The sequence below is a fragment of the Salmo salar genome, chromosome 03 (genome assembly GCF_965601325.2).
Source record: "Salmo salar chromosome 03, fSalSal1, whole genome shotgun sequence".
NCBI classification, from domain to species: domain Eukaryota; kingdom Metazoa; phylum Chordata; class Actinopteri; order Salmoniformes; family Salmonidae; genus Salmo; species Salmo salar.
This window is the reverse complement of record NC_138293.1, coordinates 90,011,894-90,034,126: the sequence shown is the minus strand read 5'-3', so window position 1 is coordinate 90,034,126 and position 22,233 is coordinate 90,011,894. Positions and strand designations below refer to the sequence as shown.

General features: G+C 44.1%; 1 protein-coding gene across 4 annotated transcripts in view; it reads right to left on the bottom strand.

Moving 5' to 3' along the window:
- The window catches only part of LOC106606430 (ubiquitin carboxyl-terminal hydrolase 36), a 41,401-nt gene that overhangs the window by 18,744 nt on the left and 424 nt on the right, over positions 1-22,233 (bottom strand). For 2 of the 4 annotated variants that reach the window (XM_045715689.2, XM_045715691.2), the window contains exons 2-15: positions 20,047-20,097; positions 13,289-13,569; positions 12,764-12,985; positions 11,348-11,458; positions 4,876-4,978; positions 4,660-4,727; positions 4,367-4,437; positions 3,446-3,528; positions 3,221-3,332; positions 2,835-2,975; positions 2,525-2,625; positions 1,953-2,136; positions 831-1,202; positions 300-521 (exon numbers count right to left, since the gene is read on the bottom strand). In XM_045715689.2, the coding sequence (XP_045571645.1) occupies positions 300-521; positions 831-1,202; positions 1,953-2,136; positions 2,525-2,625; positions 2,835-2,975; positions 3,221-3,332; positions 3,446-3,528; positions 4,367-4,437; positions 4,660-4,727; positions 4,876-4,978; positions 11,348-11,458; positions 12,764-12,985; positions 13,289-13,556 (2,058 nt within the window). In that variant the 5' untranslated portion in view covers positions 13,557-13,569; positions 20,047-20,097. The remainder of the gene's footprint in view (positions 1-299; positions 522-830; positions 1,203-1,952; positions 2,137-2,524; positions 2,626-2,834; positions 2,976-3,220; positions 3,333-3,445; positions 3,529-4,366; positions 4,438-4,659; positions 4,728-4,875; positions 4,979-11,347; positions 11,459-12,763; positions 12,986-13,288; positions 13,570-20,046; positions 20,098-22,233) is intronic. The other 2 variants (XM_045715692.2, XM_045715690.2) reach the window with 2 other exon arrangements.

Genomic DNA, 22,233 nt, shown 5'->3' with positions numbered 1-22,233 from the left:
GGTGGATTAATTGTCGGAGTAGAGGACTTTGGGTTGTTATTTTACCTGAAACGCACAATGTTGATATCCCAGGACAAATTAGCTATCAATAGCACACTAGCTAGCTAAATTGCCATAATGGTTTAATGCTTTTCGAATGGTCCCCAAATGAATAATTGGTTGAGAGTTTGTTTAGCTATTTCAACCTCCGAGTCCTGATCGCATCAGGTGTCAGTGTATAAAAATCAACTTGCGCGTTCTGGTCAGCAAGTAAGCGGCTACTGAGGCTACTGAGCCATTCACGGTGCTGCTAGTCTCACCTTCTTGGCCGAGAGGGCCAATTTCTTGGCGGGCGGGGGAGACGTGGTGCTGGTGGGTGAAGATGTGACGTTGTTGAGGGCCAGGGGTTTTAGCTTGACGGTCTTCTGCTCCTCCGTGCCCACGCGCTCCACACTCCCGGCAGGGGAGGCCATGCCGTTCGAGACGTTCCTTGGGGGGGTGGACGTCCCACCAACCGGCGCACTTTTGGTACCCATGGAATCCTGGATGACAATAGCAAGCATTTGGTTCTGATGAATAAGATGACCAAAAACCAATGACAGACAAACTGACCATCTTATATCTGTATGGTAAATCCAGTATAACATTAACATGACTGGGCTAAAGAGTAATGGGAACTATTACATTCTGAGTGAGGGAAGTACATGTAAATAAGACAACGTGCATATCTCAAACATGCACATTTTCCTCCTGTATGTGACCTCAATTATATAAGGGTACATTTTGTGCAGTTATAGTAGACAGACTGCCCGTCCAATAAAATTCATAATATATTAGAACTAGTGCTGTACCTTTGAGTCGGAGGTGTCTGCCGAGGAGGAGTCTGACAAGGACTTGAGTGAGGTAGATGCGGCCAGGCCCCTGCTCCCTTGGTTCCCGTGCCTCCGGTCTCCGCCGTCCGACCTGCTGCCCACACCGTTGGAGGAGGGGGCGGGGGTGCTGCTGCGCACCTGGGGCTGCTGAGGAGGACAGGGCTTCTTCAGCTTCTTGAAGGGCTCCTCGATCAGCATGGGTCCGCCGGGTATCCTGGTGGGGGCGTGGGACGACGTCCCATTGGACATCTTGTTGGGCTGCTGGGAGCCATTGGCGCCGTTCCTAGACACGGGTATGCCCAGGCCGCCCTCTACGGACTGGATCTTACGCAGCTGGAAAGGGTCCAGTTTCTGCAGTGAAAGAGACATGTTTCAATGACCAAGCCTTGGGACAACACTCCATACAAGACACCCAGGAGGCGATACAAAGTCCCCAGGTTCAGAACAAAGAGGTAGAGCCCGCTTCATCTCATGAGCCATCAAATCAAATTTCATTTGTCACATTTGCCAAATACAACAGTGAAATGCTTATTTACAATGCTTACATCAAGCTACTGAACAGTGGTATAATGTATATTACATGGTGTAAGGCCCGCTTCATCTCATCAGCCATCAGGCTACTGAACAGTGGCATAATGCATATTATTAACTGGGTGGTTCGAGCCCTGAATGCTGATTGGCTGACAGCCGTGGTATATCGGACCGTATACCACGGGTATAACAAAATGTGTATTTTTTTACTGCTCTAATTACGTTGGTAACCAGTTTATAATAGCAACAAGGCACCTCGGGTTTGTGGTGTATGGTGAATATACCACGGCTAAAGGCTGTGTCCAGGCACTCCACGGTGTGTCGTGCTTTAGAACAGCCCTTAGCCGTGGTATATTAGCCATATACCACACGCCCTCAAGCCTTAATGCTTAATTATAGTCTAAGGACAGCCTCATCTCATCAGCCATCAGGCTACTGAACAGTGGTATATTACATTATTTAAGGACAGTATAGTTCATGTGTCCTTATTTGAACCGTTCTGTATTGTATTGATTTCCATGCAAATGGACAATAAAAGTATCACATCGAAGGCAGCAAGTCTTTTCATACCGTATTGCTTTCAAACATTCTGATGATGGACCGTTCTGCCAGCCTGTCCCATACCTTGGTGACCTGCGGAGACGACAGGGGCCTGTTGAGGTTGGTCTTCCTGAACTGCTCTGACGTCGCTACGTTCTTCCCCATTCCCTGCTTGGTGATCTGGCCATCCACGTTCTTCTTGGTCTCTGGGATCCTAATGGGCAAAGAGCAGGTATGGTCAATATGTATGGTTACTAACTACTACTGCAATCAGTCGCTAGTAACCATCCGACCAGCAATAGATACTTGAGCTATGCTTGATCTAGCTTGCCATGTAGAATGGAACCAATGGAATAGTTCTAACAGTTGGTAGATCATGCCGCTTGCAACACCAGGGTTGTTGGTTCGATTCCCACGGGGGACCAGCTACTGTAAGTTAAGCTACTGTCTGTTAAATGACTCAAATGTCATGTAAAACGTAACAGAGTAAACTCTAAGCTAAACACTTTCAGGGCTCACTTGAAAAAGGTCTCAATGTAAAAGGTATTTTTCAGACATCTGTATTTGACCCAGGTCTGGTAACTCTATTGTTAAAGTCTTACCTCAGGTAGAATAGGACGTAGGCTTGCTGATTGAGGACTACTTTGATGTTACTGGAATGGACCATCGAGTCATTCATCTGGTACCATTGCCCGTTGCTGGCCTGTGAAGACAGCGGAAATTTAAATGGGCTTTTCTAAATAAAGTGAAGGGACATCCCACAGTAGAGACTAAACAGAGATTAACAGGATAACAAACATACTGTTCTGATGGATTTTGTTTGGAAGTCTGAAGGATAATTTACATTTAGAACAGTGACAATGAAAATCTATCTCAAATGTTCCGTCTCAGGCCTACCATCAGGCTCCTTACCTTGACATAGCAGTAGTAGTGGCCAGCATGACAGCTGTACCCAGAATGCACCAGGACAGCATAGAGGCCGTACATGACCGGGTCCCCCATGCTCTGAGACATGTAGGGGCGGATGTTCAGGAACTCTGGGTAGCCAACGTCCTAACAAAAACACAGGCGAGATAAGCATCAGGGGCATGTTCAGTAGGGAGCAAATGTTTCAAAATGGGGGAGGAACTTCCTGAATTTGTAAAAAAAAAAAAAAAAACACACAAAAATGTGTATGTTTCATTGCAAAGCGTTTTGCAATGGTGTGCCCTACGGACTACAACCCAGTTAGGGTGAGAACTGTTGCACTGAAACAGCATTTTTAAACAGAGTAATGACTAATGTTGCAAGAGGTTTACCTTGGTGATTTTTCCTCCACTGAAGTTGGCAAACCTCTTGAGAGACAGGGTCAGAACATTGGACGTTCGATGGACTGTGAATCGCTTTGTTGCCGGAACTTTCTTCTTACACCTGATAAAGTGTAAGTGTGTTGTTTATAAAATGTCTATAACACTAATGTGGGCCTTGTGTATGTCTACAATATCAGTGTGTTAGAAGTTACCACATCATTACTCAGAACTTACTTGGCACACATGTAGGCGTTCTCTCCACTCAACACGTCGGGCTTGACAAAGAGCTCCAGGGCTCGGACGATATTTGCTGCTTGCTGAAAAGGACAGACGGAAGACCACTCAACACAGGCATGAAACCAAAAGGACAGACGGAAGACCACTCAACACAGGCATGAAACCAAAAGGACAGACGGAAGACCACTCAACACAGGCATGAAACCAAAAGGACAGACGGAAGACCACTCAACACAGGCATGAAACCAAAAGGACAGACGGAAGACCACTCAACACAGGCATGAAACCAAAAGGACAGAGGGAAGACCACTCAACACAGGCATGAAACCAAAAGGACAGACGGAAGACCACTCAACACAGGCATGAAACCAAAAGGACAGACGGAAGACCACTCAACACAGGCATGAAACCAAAAGGACAGACGGAAGACCACTCAACACAGGCATGAAACCAAAAGGACAGACGGAAGACCACTCAACACAGGCATGAAACCAAAAGGACAGACGGAAGACCACTCAACACAGGCATGAAACCAAAAGGACAGACGGAAGACCACAACACAGGCATGAAACCAAATAGTCATCAGCTGAATTCCTTTGGGACAGCAAACACATATCAATTAACTCTTTATTCTGGCTGAGGGATAAATCAATAGGACCACCGATCTGACAAGAATTTATAAGTACCATTCTTCCTAGGTTTCTGCCCAGGGAGTTTTTCCTAGCCAATGGGCTTCTACATCTGCATTGCTTGCTCTTTGGTGTTTTAGACTGGGTATCTGGGTAAGCACTTTGGTGACAACCGCTGATGTAAAAAGCGCTTTATAAAATAAATGTGATCGATTGATTAGATCTGTGCTTGTGAATTATTCAACGACAGGAGGAAGATACTTTAAATGTAAGCAAGCAAGAGACTTACTCGAATCTCCACAGCAATGTCCAAGTAAGGGTCGTATGTGTCCGACACACTTTTGCAAATAGAACACTTAACTGAAAGAGAAAAATATATAATTAATCCACTAAGGCAATTTGCCAATATGCCTTAAAAAGTAGTTTATCGATGTAGCAGGGTTGGGATCAATTCCATTTGAATTCCAGTCAGCTCAGAAAGTACAAATTCCAGTTCCAAGAGAATTGGAATTTCAGTGTAGTTCCTGAATTGACTGGAATTGAAATGACCAACTGTGCAATATAGTAGATTGAAAGCTGTACCTCGCGACCTGAGGTAACCTCCAAAGATCTGGTGGACCAATGTGGTGGCCTGTGTCGTCCGGTCTAACCTACGACCCAGAGAGAGAAATACATTCAAAAACACAAAGAATCATCCAAAAATGACAGAAAGAGGCTTTCTGAACACCCACATTCAATTCAATCCACATCTCAGTGAGCTATAATTAACGTCCTTCACTCAATGACTGACAAACTTACTTGGGGTAGCTGTTCAGACAGGCTTTCTGCATGGCATCGATGGTGTAGCGTAAAAATTCATGGGCGTCTTCCTGGCTACCAAACCGAAAGTGCCTGGCAATTTCTGCAAGTTCAAAAAAGAAACACCCTGTTAGAATAATACCAAAAGCCTCAACTCCATCCCTTATGGCCTCATGGGAAACTATCTAGAGCACACAATACCAGCACGACCAAGCCAATCTTCACATTGTGTTTTTGTCTCCGATGTTGGTTTGATGTTGTTTCTAACTAATGGACTGTGCTGTGAAAATACATTACTGTCCTCAGTGGGGGGAAATTACCTGTCCATTATCAGCAGGCCTACAGCATGAGACCACTCTGAGGCATTAAGCCATTCAAATTAGTCTCCTCTTAAATGGAGGGAGAAACAGAGACCTAAACACACTACAACCTGCTACAGTCTCCTCTTAAAGGAAAGGTTCACCCATTTTCAATGTTGTATTGTTTTCGTGCATCTCTGAGTGATGTTCTATCAATTCCCCGGCTCATTTCATGTGTATCTGCGTTGTTGGCATTTAAGCAGGCAGAAATCCGGCCTGTATGACGTAGCACTGTGATAAAGTAGCTCTCACTACACTGGAAGTTAATAGGAATAGGACTTTTAGATGGTGAAACAGTTTATCATACATGTCAGATTTCAATACTGGCCGATGTCTTAACTCGGGAGGATGTCTTCTCTGGAATGAGCCATTGATCATATTCCTCCCTGGAGAAATGTGTCATTTCATGGAGGATATAGAACACGTCATAATAGTCTGCCTCTTTAGTCCAGAGTGCCGGTGTCAGAGATATAATACAAATGAGATAGGAATCCAATGAAAGACGGACCATGTAATACTCCACCCAGCACTGTCGACCAATCATGTTCACGATGTCATGCTGCGTCACTAGGTTGCTAAGCTAATCATCACGCAATCCCTTCTCAAAGTCAGTGGATATGTCGAGAAACGTGCCTATTTTCCTCCAAAGTACGTAACGATTAAAAAGCTATACAATATTACAGATGGCAAGTTAATCTTACATCTAGGAAAAGATTTGTAATGTTGTAGTTCTTGTTGACAAAATTTGTGCTAACATTGGGTTGAGCTAGCGCCCTATAAACTCCCCTTCACTTTTTGGAGAGCACACCTTGTCCCATAATGTCCAAGAATAGCCCAGAATGCACCGTGTGGCCCATTGACATGCATCGGCAACATTTCCCATCTCCTTAAAAGTATATCTGTCGTTGCGAATGTCAGACTCCACTCTGAGGCACATTGATGTGCAGGTTGAACGTGGTGAGATTGTAGACTGCAAAATGGATAATGGAGTTTTAAGCGATTTTACAGCTAACTAGCTACGTTACATGCTTATATTGTCTTTGGTATTATTGTGTGTAGCTAGGTTTGCTAGCTAGCTAGCCAGCCCATAGCGGATTTTGTAGTCGACTGCAATAGATTTCCAAAAGGATTTTCCATGTTGCTAGCAACCTTGTTATAACGCCAAAATGAAACATCTGTTGACAAAAAATTATTCTCGGTGTTATTTAACCCCGTAAATTAAAGGAATGAGTGGTTTTGGTTGGATTTTTCCTTTAACAGGAGGGAGAACCAGTCTACAGTCTCCTCTTAACAGATAGAGGGGGAAGGAGACACCACAAACAAGAGTAAAATGGAGGAAATGGTGTGTGTGAGGAGAGCAAGAGGCTGGCGAGAGTGAGCGAAAAAGGCGAGGGAGAGAACGTCTCAATCTTATAGCCAGGAGACAGAGGAAGCTAAAGGAAAATCAACCATCTCAGCAGAGCAGACTAGATAAATTGTTAGCATTTCTGCGGGTTTGTGCTAATGCTGCTACCCTGCTACACATAGCCTGCAGTCACAAGGAAACAGAGAGGGCATCGTAGAGAGAGAGCAGTGGATTGGGGAAGAGGGTATTGCAGCAATAGGGAAGGAAAAAGACAGGGTGGTAAGAAGAGGTGGACAGGACCAAGAGAAGGAGAACAGAAAGGTGATCTCTGTGGACTCAGGCACATCGCAGGGCTGTTCAATGTCGCTCCAGGAAGGCCAAAACACTTCTGGTTTTCATCCTCTCTTAAAATGGGACTAATTCAGAACTGGTACATCAGGTAGAAACAAAAACCCGAAGTGTTTCTGCACTCCAGGAGCGGAATTGAACAGCCCTTCACTAGAGGACTCTACTACTGCACACACCATAAGGTATCCACAGTAAGGTGCAGGAAGAACACACTCCAAGTCTCCGCAAACTTAAACCAATAAAAATGTCAGTCATTCACTGTGCCAAGCTTAGATTATATTACTGACATTAGCATTGATCCCAGTGGGTATTTCTGGCTTCAGATCAGGATGAACTCACACCATCCCTCCCCTCTCTATATAACAGTGTGGTGGTTGTTGTACCATCCCTCTCTATATAACAGTGTGGTGGTTGTCGTACCATCCCTCCCCTCTCTATATAACAGTGTGGTGGTTGTACCATCCCTCCCCTCTCTATATAACAGTGTGGTGGTTGTCGTACCATCCCTCCCCTCTCTATATAACAGTGTGGTTGTTGTACCATCCCTCCCCTCTCTATATAACAGTGTAGTAGTTGTACCATCCCTCCCCTCTCTATATAACAGTGTGGTGGTTGTACCATCCCTCCCCTCTCTATATAACAGTGTAGTAGTTGTACCATCCCTCCCCTCTCTATATAACAGTGTGGTGGTTGTACCATCCCTCCCCTCTCTATATAACAGTGTGGTTGTTGTACCATCCCTCCCCGCTCTATATAACAGTGTAGTAGTTGTACCATCCCTCCCCTCTCTATATAACAGTGTGGTGGTTGTTGTACCATCCCTCCCCTCTCTATATAACAGTGTGGTTGTTGTACCATCCCTCCCCGCTCTATATAACAGTGTAGTAGTTGTACCATCCCTCCCCTCTCTATATAACAGTGTGGTGGTTGTTGTACCATCCCTCCCCTCTCTATATAACAGTGTGGTGGTTGTACCATCCCTCCCCTCTCTATATAACAGTGTGGTGGTTGTACCATCCCTCCCCTCTCTATATAACAGTGTGGTGGTTGTACCATCCCTCCCCGCTCTATATAACAGTGTGGTGGTTGTACCATCCCTCCCCTCTCTATATAACAGTGTGGTTGTTGTACCATCCCTCCCCTCTCTATATAACAGTGTGGTGGTTGTACCATCCCTCCCCTCTCTATATAACAGTGTGGTGGTTGTCGTACCATCCCTCCCCTCTCTATATAACAGTGTGGTTGTTGTACCATCCCTCCCCTCTCTATATAACAGTGTAGTAGTTGTACCATCCCTCCCCTCTCTATATAACAGTGTGGTGGTTGTTGTACCATCCCTCCCCTCTCTATATATAACAGTGTGGTGGTTGTTGTACCATCCCTCCCCTCTCTATATAACAGTGTGGTGGTTGTACCATCCCTCCCCTCTATATAACAGTGTGGTGGTTGTTGTACCATCCCTCCCCTCTCTATATAACAGTGTGGTGGTTGTACCATCCCTCCCCTCTCTATATAACAGTGTGGTGGTTGTCGTACCATCCCTCCCCTCTCTATATAACAGTGTGGTTGTTGTACCATCCCTCCCCGCTCTATATAACAGTGTGGTGGTTGTCGTACCATCCCTCCCCTCTCTATATAACAGTGTGGTGGTTGTACCATCCCTCCCCTCTCTATATAACAGTCACAGCCTCACTAAGGCACTGCAGTCACAAGCTGCAGTCACAGTGACACTCCCAACCAATGTTATGTCATCACCTTATGCATACTGCTACTGAGTCTCCAGGGTGCTCTCTGGCACAATGCACCATCTACAGAACGATTATATATTACAATCGATGTACGGGTAAATAGCAAGAACTGAAAAACATGCAGAACATAATACTGAATCAGAGTTCTTTGGTTCTCATTTCATTAGCTAGGTTTCCATCCAACTAGTGAGATTGTTTATATGCAGATTTTTATAATTTTTGCATAACAATGTGCACTCACCAAAGATGTTTCCATCAAATTTACTTGTGGATAAAAGGCTGTGCGTGATGATGTAGTGCAACATTTCCACATACAATTGAAGTCAGAAGTTTACATACACCTTAGCCAAATACATTTAAACTCAGTTTTTCACAATTCCTGCCATTTAATACTAGTCAGAATTCCCTGTCTTAGGTCAGTTAGGATCACCACTTTATTTTAAGAATGTGAAATGTCAGAATAGTAGTAGGAGAGAACGATTTCTTTCAGCTTTTATTTCTTTCATCACATTCCCAGTGGGTCAGAAGTGTACATACACTCAATTAGTATTTGGTAGCATTGCCTTTAAATTGTTTAACTTGGGTCAAATGTTTTGGGTAGCCTTCCACAAGCTTCCCACAATAAGTTGGGTGAATTTTGGCCCATTCCTCCTGACAGAGCTGGTGTACCCGAGTCAGGTTTGTAGGCCTCCTTGCTCGCACAAGCTTTTTCAGTTCTGCCCACAAATTTTCTATAGGATTGAGGCCAGGGCTTTGTGATGGCCACTCCAATACCTTGACTTTGTTGTCCTTAAGCCCTTTTGCCACAACTTTTTAAGTATGTTTGGGGTCATTGTCCATTTGGAAGACCCATTTGCCACCAAGCTTTAACTTCCTGACTGATGTCTTGAGATGTTGCTTCAATATATCCACATCATTTTCCTCCCTCACAATGCCATCTATTTTGTGAAGTGCACTAGTCCCTCCTGCAGCAAAACACCCCCACAACATGATGCTGCCACCCCCGTGCTTCACAGTTGGGATGGTGTTCTTCAGCTTGCAAGCCTCCCCCTTTATCCTCCAAACATAACTATGGTCATTATGGCCAAACAGTTATATTTCTGTCTCATCAGACCAGAAGACATTTCTCCAAAAAGTACGATCTTTGTCCCCATGTGCAGTTGCAAACCGTAGTCTGGCTTTTTTAATACCGGTTTTGGAGCAGTGGCTTCTTCCTTGCTGAGCGGCCTTTCAGGTTATGTCGATATAGGACTCATTTTACTGTGGATATAGACACTTTTGTACCCGTTTCCTCCAGCATCTTCACACGGTCCTTTGCTGTTGTTCTGGGATTGATTTGCACTTTTCGCACCAAATTACGCTCATCTCTAGGAGACAGAACGCCTCTCCTTCCTGAGTGGTATGACGGCTGCATGGTCCCATGGTGTTTATACTCGCGTACTATTGCTTGGAGAGATGAACTTTCAGGCGTTTGGAAATTGCTCCCAATGGTGAACCAGACTTGAGGTCTACAATTGTTTTCTGATGTTTTGGCTGATTTCTTTTGATTTTTCCATGATGTCAAGCAAAGCAGCACTGAGTTTGAAGGTAGGCCTTGAAATACATCCACAGGTACACCTCCAATTGACTCAAATGATGTCAATTAGCCTATCAGAAGCTTCTAAAGCCATGACATAATTTTCTGAAATTTTCCAAGCTGTTTAAAAGGCACAGTCAACTTAGCGTATGTAAACTTCTGACCCACTGGAATTGTGATACAGTGAATTAAAAGTGAAATAATCTGTCTGTTAACAATTGTTGGAAAAATGACTTGTGTCATGCACAAAGTAGTTGTCCTAACTGACTTGCCAAAACTATAGTTTGCTAACAAGAAATTTGTGTAGTGGTTGAAAAAGGAGTTAATGACTCCAACCTAAGTGTATGTAAACTACCCACTTTAACTGTACCAAATAAGAGTTAAATGGGTTTCCATCGCATTTTTCACTCTACTGACGGTTGTCACTGAAGATGTGTTACATAGTAAGTGACACAGCTCACACTCGTAGATACAGTGTGGGTATAGCCTACATAATGATTATTATGACTAGAGAGAGAGAGAGAGAGAGAGAGATCATTTCTATTAGCCAAACGGCAGTCAAGCATCGATCATGACCAGAATAAGACCCTGGATATTTGTTGGAAAGGAGGATCAAGCTCAACACCTTGTACTTTCACCACCCTGTGAATTTCATCACTTATTTCATCTGTAGTAAACTGTATGATTTCCTGAGTCGTAGTGGGAAGACCACACAACATCATGTGACTCCAATATGTTATTATAGCAATACTGGCACATTAAAGCATTTCCATTACTCACATAATTCATCTTAGACATAAAACCATCCCCACCGTGTCTAGCGTATTTGGTTTAGTTGACATTTGCTGTTTCCATCTGGCCCGTTGGGACATTTTTTCCCCCCGACGTACTTTACTCTCATAAAAAGGATGGATGGAAACCTGGTTAGTGTTTCTGAAACTAAACTGAAATCAAGAATATAACAGCCAATCAATATCATGTACCTTACAGGACAACAAAAATTGCAATGCTGCTAGAAACAAGCTTGCACTACAATTTTGAAAAAACAACGCCAACTCAAGACGGAAAACAGCTAAACACTTAGAATACTACTTACTTTTTAGGTCTCGGATGAAGGAGACAGGCTTGATGGCATTTCCCGTGTTGGCAAAGGCTTGGATGATGTGGTTCTGCATTATACAAATCATACAGAAACCCGACTGGTGACCTGAAATGGACAGGAATAGAATAATGAGGTGAAGTCAAGTCACCGCCATTACCCCACCAGACTGGCCCAGTCACCGCCATTACCCCACCAGACTGGCCCAGTCACCGTCATTACCCCACCAGACTGGCCCAGTCACCGCCATTACCCCACCAGACTGGCCCAGTCACCGTCATTACCCCACCAGACTGGCCCAGTCACCGTCATTACCCCACCAAACTGGCCCAGTCACCGCCATTACCCCACCAGACTGGCCCAGTCACCGTCATTACCCCACCAGACTGGCCCAGTCACCGTCATTACCCCACCAGACTGGCCCAGTCACCGTCATTACCCCACCAGACTGGCCCAGTCACCGTCATTACCCCACCAGACTGGCCCAGTCACCGCCATTACCCCACCAGACTGGCCCAGTCACCGCCATTACCCCACCAGACTGGCCCAGTCACCGCCATTACCCCACCAGACTGGCCCAGTCACCGCCATTACCCCACCAGACTGGCCCAGTCACCACCATTACCCCACCAGACTGGCCCAGAGTCACCGTCATTACCCCACCAGACTGGCCCAGTCACCGTCATTACCCCACCAGACTGGCCCAGTCACCGTCATTACCCCACCAGACTGGCCCAGTCACCGTCATTACCCCACCAGACTGGCCCAGTCACCGTCATTACCCCACCAAACTGGCCCAGTCACCGTCATTACCCCACCAGACTGGCCCAGTCACCGTCATTACCCCACCAGACTGGCCCAGTCACCGTCATTACCCCACCAGACTGGCCCAGTCACCGCCATTACCCCACCAGACTGGCCCAGTCACCGTCATTACCCCACCAGACTGGCCCAGTCACCGTCATTACCCCACCAGACTGGCCCAGTCACCGTCATTACCCCAACAAACTGAGGAAGTCATTTGACTTCCAGCACAACAGTTTGTTGCCTATTGTGTGTGTCAGATGTTGGCCGTTTGGTTTATGACGTAATATCAATTTCTTATCTTGCGAACGCACACAAACCCATTATTTTTAAGCAAACAATATGCTTGAAGACAAATTTCAGTTGAATGCATTCAGTTGTACAACTGACTAGGTATCCCCTTTTACTCATGGGAGTAGAGCTGTTGGACATGTGGCCCTTTCCATCCAACCTTTGAGGTCATTTCTAGACAATATATTTGTCCATTTGTTTAGTCTCAAAAACTAGAAGCAAAAGATTTGTATTGCCCCATTTAGTGGTCTACCTCTACAAGGCCTATATTGTGAAATTCAAAAAGGTATCTAACCAGAGGTCAACTGAACTACTCACAGGCACGACTGTGCTCCTTGGAGAGTAGATAGTTGGCCAGGGGCGGTGTGTAGGTGAGACACTGCACAGTGGAGTTAAGGAAGCAGGTGTTGCCCAGGTTGTGGAGGCCGGCTCCCACCCGGTAGACACGCTCCCAACGCATGGAGAGTCTGTTCCCAGGGAAGAGCATCTTCTGTGGGGCGGGGATCCCATCACTCTGGCCCCCACCCTGGTTGTCTGAAACTGGTGGATGGAGGAGTGAGATTAATTAGAGAAATTGCATGGATAATTCAGAAAAGCCATTGAGAATAGTTCAGACAATCTCTATAATACAGCCTAACTCGATCACGTCACCAAAAACCCAAAGAGAGAGAAACACTCATGGTGAAGAATAGCTCTATTCAATTCCACCAAAAAGGTTAAGACAATGGGGGATATTAAGAATATCAAAGCGAGTTAATTCTGTGTGCAGTGAAAACTAGACTTAACAAACCTCTTGAATGGCTCTATGAGAGAGAGAGTACATTTCCCAGTCAACAGCCTTACCTTGCCTCTTGATCTGAGCGGGCTCTGTGCTGGCCCTCTGACCCGATGTGGCCCCCTCACTGCCGCGGGGGTTGAGGATCACATATTTGGTCTTGAGACTGTCCAGCTGATAGGAGAAGCCTTTGCTGGCCGGCTCAAACTCAATCTTCTGCAGCAGGACCTTCTTGGCCGAGGAGGCCAGCAGCTTGTTGAGGTCGCCATCGTCGCCCGTCGAGGAGTCCTTCCGGCCGGGCTTCAGGGCCTCCTTGAGCTTGTCCACTATAGGCATCGTTTGAGCATCACTGTGGATGAGACAGAGGGTGGGATTCAGGGATCAGAATCACCTTTGCTTACATGTACCAAGGAATTTGACCTGGTGAAATGGCACTGACATGGAGAACACAGAACAAATAATGAAGAAATAATCCACACAGGCCTACAGTATAGATAAAGCAAAATCAGAACAATTACACACAATAAGGCGGCCAGTTTGAGACTTGTCAATTAAATCTAGGCAAATTAAATATTTAGTCACATATGAGCAAACACTAAATTCCAGTGTGTATATAGATTTTTTTCAGCATGCCTATGAATAAAGGTCATGATACCATAATAATAATACATCTCGGAAATCTTACTGAGCAGCAATTGGTCTCAACACTGTGTAGCACATCCACAACATCCAGTCCACAGTACAGCAGCTTCATCACTCCCTCAGAGAGAGAGGCTACTGTAGCAGTGAATTTCTATTTCCTGTCAGTGATTCCTAACCTGGCAACCCAGACTGTAATCTGGCAACCCGGGCTGTAAGCGTGAACTAGTGTTTTTCGGCGAGAGAGCAGCATATTATGTGAGCAGCAGCATATTATGGCAAGAGGACTGAGTATCTGAGGAGTCAGGCTGGGACTTGGCAGCCGTCTCTGTTGTTATGCAATATAGTGGAGGCGGGCATGATGTGTGTGTTCACGCTCGTGCGTGTGTGCTTAGCGGTGAGAGGGACTCGACACAAGCACAGCTGCTGTCTACCAGGTCAGATACTCATGTTCGGTCTATTCCTACATCAATCAAGTCGTCGCCATACCAACCAGCAACCACCCGACAGTCCACTGTCACAACAAAGGAAAGACTGGTGTGGTACAGTCATGCTGTTTGTTACATGTCCTCAGAATGCCTTCAGTTATTTCTACGTGCAATCGCTGTTATATTTGTTTTATTCATTCAGTTGTAACCGTTGATTATTTTTTCACTTCAGGGCCCATTTTCATAAAGCGTTAGAGAAGGAGTGTTGATCTCAAATAAGTTTGCCTTTTTAGATATTCTAGTGAATATGAATACATGGACAGCGGGAAGCTGATCCTAGATCAGCACTCCTAGTCTGAGACGTTTCTGAATACAGGCCAGGTTGGTTAGGCTCGAAGAAAAGCTACAGAATTGGTTTGAAAAGACACAGGCTATACTGCACGTCACTTGTGTGCTTAATATGGGACTGAGTAGTGAAATAGGCTAGATACTGGTCCTCTGTAGCTCAGTTGGTAATGTATGGCTCTTAAAAACGCCAGGATAGTGGGTTCGACTCCCAGGACCATATATATGTCAAATCTACACACGGATGACTAAGTTGCTTTGGTTAAAAGAGTCTGCTATGGCATATCTCATATCTGTACCTACTGTCATATATCTGTATGTACTGTCCAGCATCCTGAGCTGGTAAATCTATCAGAAAACCAGCAACAACTGGCCCTTTAAAGGCAGCAGCCTCTTCAATAGACCATCTCTGAGCAGATAACAGAGTGTAGGTGCACCTTTTCACAACCCCTGCCCTGTCTGCATGCGTCAGCCATTTGGGCAGTGGAGTGAATGACTCCTGAAGGTGTCATTTCCGGCGCATGCCAACGTGCTGGCAGACAGAGTTGAATGGGAAATGATGACAGGGTAGTGACAGTAGGCTAATTGCTCCAACGCTTCCCTCAGTCCCAGTCCGCCTCAATTACAACGCACCCAGTGTGGACTAGGCCTCAATGTGCCACTGATCAAAACAAGTCAGCCTAAAACAGGTCTGTGGCTAGTGTTTTAGTTGAACTCAATGTGATTTTTTCCCCCCAAGTAGTACTGGCTTAAGATAAATATAGGCAAGACTAGGTCAGCAGGTAGCCTAGGGGTTAGAGCGTTGGGCCAGTAGCCGAAAGGTTGCTGGATCGAATCCTCAAGCTGACAAGGTATTTTTTTTTTTTTTTTTAAATAGTTCTGCCCTTGAACAAAGCAACAATAGGTTGCTTCTTGTGTAAATATTTTCTGTCTGGATTTTAATGATTTGTACCACTGTTCCCCAGTAGGCCGTCATTGTAAATAAGAATTTGTTCTTAACTGACTTGCTAGTTAAATAAAGATGAATATATATATATATATATATATATTATTATATATATTTTTTTTAACTTTACTACAAATAGGCTAGCTGGAATAGCCAGGATGAGAATGATTGAATAGGCTACATTCCATTAGCTCAAAGATATGGTGAGCTGTTAAAAACCCAGCACGCTTAGAGTAAACAAAGGACTGCTACACAAACCTTGTGTCAACTTGATGTAGGACCAGCAAACTACAGGGCTATATGTTAGTGATGCACTAGCATGCTGCCATTGAGGGGTTGAAAAGCACTGGGGAGAGGAAACAGCTCTGGGTCAACAGCACACAGACACAGGATGGATCACAGAGCAGTGTTCTGTTCAAACCCACACTTGACAGAGAAAAGGGAGCGGAGCCTGACTCATCATTAGATCTGGCAGTGACGTAGCCGAGGGGGAGAGCAGAGGGGCTGCACATGCAGCATCACACACAAGGGCAGACTAACCTTCATGTGCTGCTACTGATAGAATTAACAATCACACAGCCCACAGTGAGATGGAATGGGTGGAACACCTACAGGGAGGTTCAGTTTATTCACCAAACCGTTTCTATAGGGCTGCTGTTCTACCCAACCATTGAACCATATAGGCTAGGTTACCACACAGAATGTTATGCCACCGTCAGAGACACTGTGGACCCACAACACTACATACTGTTCTAATGACATCACAATCAAGAAAACGTTAGGCTTTTTACTTAGATACTGATACGAGGATTAGTATCACAAAAGTCAATACCAAAATGATACCATGGCAACAAAAGGCGTATTAGCCAAAGTCACAGAATGGCACTTCCAGACAGAAACTCAGCTACTTGGCTGTTCAATCATTGGGCATCCTTTGAGTGCAATAAACACATTTGAACTTTTTCAAGTGAACATTTTTCAGAGAGAGCTATGCATGCATTAATTAAATCGATTATACAATCAATTTTACTTTGTTTTTACCAATGTAACTACATAACGGTAATCATTTATTTGAATGGTAAATCTATTGATAAACTGGTTAAATCAAGATGTAGCCTATACACAATAAAGGGGAATGCATATTCAATAGGAGTGAGAGCATGCATGGAGTTGAGCTTGTTTTGGCTGATTTCATGGGGCTACAGATGGCAAATAATCTGTTTCCCCTCCAATTGGGACTCATTTTATTGTACTGATTAAACAACATCTGCATAGAGGTAGCTTATTTTATAAAAGTGTGCGCTCACTCTTTAACCAGTAATGACATTCATGAGGCAAGAGGTGGGGGTGGGGGGCAGCCACAGGCCATATCAGAGAGGAAGAGGTGAAGTGAGAGGTCTCACTCTCGCCAAAATACGCCCAAGGCATTTCTATGGGAATATTTTGGACCCAAGCTTGTCACCTGCCTTTGGGACAACGACTCCCGTTGGTAGGGTGGAGACATGAGCATCCCATGAACCATATTCACAGAGTCAGTTTGCAGAGGTAATAGATAATCTTTCAGAGAGATGTGAGAATGACCGATTAAGTGAATGAATAAAGTTGTGGTGGCAATCGGATAAAAATAAATACAAAACTATTTTTGCAATTTGGTTTGCAAACAAAAAAATGCCGACATGAAAACAGCGAGCTCCTGCCTTTATAAGTGTGCACATTATTATGTGCAAAATATAGGGTTGCACATTTTGGGGAATATTCAGAGGTGGAAACCTGATGGGAATTAACAGAAATATATGCAAATGAATATTAATACCATTTAAATATATATGTTTTTTTGAATTGGATACTTTACCTTTGGATATATTTACCATATCATATGGAGACAAACATAAACCTTATAAGTAGACAGACAATTGTAAATTATGAAATCCTTCCAATAGAAAATGTAAAAAGCAATTTAGTTATGAATTGAACTTTAATGAAATGAGTTGACTATTCACATGGGATGAATTCACAAAAACAAAAGGGAATATTGAATGATCCCCAATGATCCACTGCATCTCCGAAAAATGTTTTCAACATACATCTGTAAAATGATACTTTATAGACTAAAGCTTTGGTTGTCTTCCTCTCAGGCTTCCATGTCTTCTCCCTGGACCTCCTCAATGTCCACCTCTTGAACATCAAACTCTGAAGCCTCATCTTCACTGTCACTTTTCAACCTTGTTGAGGATGGCTCGTTGTCAGGTTCAAAAAGCCTAACATTTTCCCGGGTGGCCACCAATTTCAACCCTTGTATTGGTCAGCCTGTTGCGTGCTTTGGTTTGTGTGTTCCCAAACAAGGTCCAGTTGTGCTCTGAGGTGGCTGATGTTGGTGGGATTTGGAGGATGATGGTGGCAACAGGGGAAAGAGCCTCAGATCCACAAAGTCCCTTCAACCAGGTGGCTGATGAGATATGTTGGCCCGACTACCATATTGCATCTCCATCCCAAAGCCCTTGCTTGGAAGTATACTTGGCCAGACTGCCAAGAACCTTGCCCCCATCCAGGCCAAGGTGGCGAGGCACAGTTGTGATGACACCATAGGCCTTGTTGATCGCTGCACCAGACAGGATGCTCTTGCCAGCATACTTGGGGTCAAACATGTACGCTGCAGCATGTATGCGGTTCAGGCAGAAGTCTTCACGCTTTTTGATGTATTTCAGAACTGCAGTTTCCTCTGCTTGGAGCAACAGAAGTGGGCGGGGCAGTACGGATTTATTCTCTTACATCTGCAAGCAGAGTCTGAACATCAGACAGGATGGCATTGTTTCCCTCAATCTGCGGAATGGCTACTGCTATAGGTTTCAGGAGTTTCAGGCTGCTTACCACTCTCTCCCAAAATGCATCATCCAGGAGGATCCTCTTGATGGGGCTGTCCATATCGGCAGACTGATATGGCTATTTCTTGGAGAGACTCCTTTCCCTCCAGGAGACTGTCAAACATGATGACAAAACCACCACAAAAGTTGTTGCTGGGCAGCTTCAATGTGGTGCTCTTATTCTTCTCACTTCGCTTGGTGAGGTAGATTGCTCCTATAACTTGATGACCCTTCACATACCTAACCACTTCCTTGGCTCTCTTGTAGAGTGTATCCATTGTTTTCAGTGCCATGATGTCCTTGAGGAACTGATTCAATGCATGAGCAGCATAGGCAAAGGGTGTGCTGTGAGGGTAGGACTCCTCCACTTTAGACCAAGCAGCTTTCATGTTCGCAGCATTGTCTGTCACCAGTGTAAATACCTTCTGTGGTCCAAGGTCATTGATGACTGACTTCAGCTCATCTGCAATGTAGAGACCGGTGTGTCCGTTGTCCTTTGTGTCTATGCTTTTGTAGAATACTGGTTGAGGGGTGGAGATGTAGTTATTCCTTGCCCACGAACATTCGACCACCAATCAGAGATGAATGCAATACAGTCCGTTTTCTCTATGATTTGCTTGACCTTCACTTGAACTCTGTTGAATTCTACATCCAGCAAATTAGTAGATAAGTAGTCTGGTTGGAGGGGTGTATGCTGGGGTAAGAACATTCAGAAATCTCTTCCAATACACATTGCATGTGAGCAGAGGTGAACCAGTTGCATACACAGCTCGGGGAAGACATTCATCAGCATGTCTCTGACTAAGTTGCTCCATTGAGTCAAAAAAACTGGTGATTCCAGGAGGACCATGAGCTGTTGCTATCGATAAGGTGTCTGATTCATAATTTTCACCTCAAATAGAAGTAGAGGGACAGAGGTTGCTTGTTGTGATTGCTGAGGGAACTTAATGAACTTGGCCAGATGATTCTGCATCTTTGTTGCATTCTTCACATGTGATTTGGCACATTATTTGCAAATGTGCACAGCTTTTCCTTCTACATTAGCGGCAGTGAAATGTCTCCACACATCAGATAGTGCCCGTGGCATTTTCTAGTCAAGATTATTAAAAAAAGTAGTAAAAAAAACCTAATACAATTCCATGTACAGATAACTAGCTAAGCATTTAGATTAAACTCCTTTGTAAGATAAATGTTATAAAATGAAACGTATGGAAACAGGTGAATTAACACTCAGTAGACTCAAGCAAGCTAAAACTAACTAGCAGAAATTGTTAACAAGTTAGAAATGATTTAAACACTTTGCTGTAGGCTACTATTTACTAGTTAACAAAAAATAATGTATGTCAAAATATATTCACCCCACCCAGTATTGTAATCAAAACTTAACAGAAAGCATGTAGTCCTTGGCTCAGACAGTGTAGTAGTGTGGGCTCAATAGCATCTCATTAGTGTGCAAGATCTTGAGAATCAGCTGTACATGTGATGGAAGACCGCAACGCAGAGGGTTGCAATTACATTAAATTGGGCATAGTTTAACCAAAATATGCCACAAGACCAGAATTTCCTTACATGTATCCCACAAAAAAGGTTCACTGTTATAAGCTAACCTTTTGATGAATTCCCCAAATTCGCCAGGAGGTTTCCAACCCTTTGCAACCCTAGCAAAAAACATCAGAAAGAGAGAGTGAGGGGCAGAATACAGACCCTCAAATGGTTAGGCAGATGTGGACATGGACTTACATTCTACCGAGGGATTTGGTGGTGAAAACGTAACATTTAAACAGCTGCATTCTCGCCACAGCTCTACCAATCTGTCATAATTATGGGTAAATCCTGCCTATTTCTAATCTTAAAATCTGATATTAAACCTTAAGACCAAAAAACACTTTTTGTATTCAGACATTTTTACTATAGAGTAATTTTCAATTTGTGGCTGTGGTAGCTAGTGACAACCTGCGTCTTGGTTTCATCTTTGCCGTCATTGTTTGGGTCTCACATGCTTGCCTAATCACGTCCTATCACTCATACTACAAGATACAACCAAAATGTGCTTGAATATTAAATCGGGACTTCCCACCGGGGGACTGGAGAACAGAACAGCCAGAATCAGTGTGTCCTTGACCCGCTCAAACTACACGAGTCCCAATGACCTGATCCTAGCCCAAGTTCATAGGATTTCATCCCGAACATGAAAATGTGTCTGGGACGGCAAAAACGTATCAAAATCCTGTAGTGTATGCACGGCAATAAACCACAACAACGAGACTGGTTATAACGAACATACACCACACGATTTTGCCATTTTGATGTATGAGCAGTGCTACAATGCGATTGGCAGCGGTCCATGCCCAATGAGCACTCAGCATGTGAGACCAAAACAATGATGGAGAAGAGGAACGCAACAACAACCCGCACTGTGTGGACCAAGGTGATGGAAAACTGATTGGTGGATGCCTTTTCAATGGACGGGTTCGTTTTACATGGGCAGGTGCCCCAGCTTAGCAGAGTTTGCCCATTTAAGAAGATTCCATGGGTCTTTAATTAAAACCTCCACTCACCCGGGGCACCGGGCCATGGAAAACGAACTCCACCAATATTACATTGCGTCCTACCATGACAGGAACAAAAAATATAATTTATTATTATCCATATTCTGTGCACCCATCTCTTTTGGGATGTTACGCCACATAATGATGTGCACATTATCTCAACACTAATAAAGTAGCTCAACGTTTGCGTGTCGGCATTATCCCCTACGACAATAGAAACGCAGGGGGATCAACTAAGGAATCATCGTGAGCACCACAGTCCTGGGGTTGAATATTGATGGAATTAAAGATTTGGTACAAGGAGATAATTAAATGTGAGCACATCCAAGTTGTTACGATGTGGTGTATGCCCAGCATTAGCTACTTGCCACAAATAGACACAAATAGCTAGTATTACAAACCTGCTTTTTTTTGTATTTTTTTTTTACACAAACCTTCTTATAAGGCCAAATAGTCCATATGTTTCGACTTGGAGGTTGCTGAATCTCAAGTCTTAACATCGGCTATAAACCCAGCGAGTCTCATTGCTGGACATTGATATTTTCAAACACTCAACACTGTACTTCTGTCGGGAAACTAGCCAATTTCCCTGACAGACTTGACCAGTGTTTACAAAGAAGTATGCACAGGATTGTGAAGTGTAGCTAGCAAGTTAACCTAGATATTCCAGTAATGTACTTTTTACTAGCTCGCGCTCTCCCCCTTAAGTACAACAATACCATAGTTCACTAGCTTACGGTTATCTACTGCAAAGTTAACATGTGTTTGTAGATTGCTAGTTAGCTAAATAAGACACCGCGACGAAGTCGCTAGTAAAGATTTTACAGACAGAGCAAGTTAGCTAGCCAGCCATGTTGGCTGCAGTAACTACTACCGTTACATAGTAAGTTAGTAGCTAGCAAGCAAGCCAGGTTAGATACTAGACATTTTAGCTAGCTTAGCCATCCAACGTTAACTAATCTGCAAAGCGAGCCAAATACATTGCAATTTTTCGTGTGACATGAATGTTATTTAATTGTTATGGGGCCTCGTTCAATATGTCCTTATCTGTGTATCTAACTTACTATTTAGCTAGCCAACTTGACCAAGGCAGTGTAATTAGCTAGCTGTTCTATCGTCGCTAGCTAGTCGGACCTGGTTTGGTCAAAATGTCTCCACGCGGAGTACAGTGGGTCACGAGAGGCAAATGTTAGCTAGCATCTGAGTTGCAAACACGTAACTTTAGTTACTACGCTAGCCGATAAA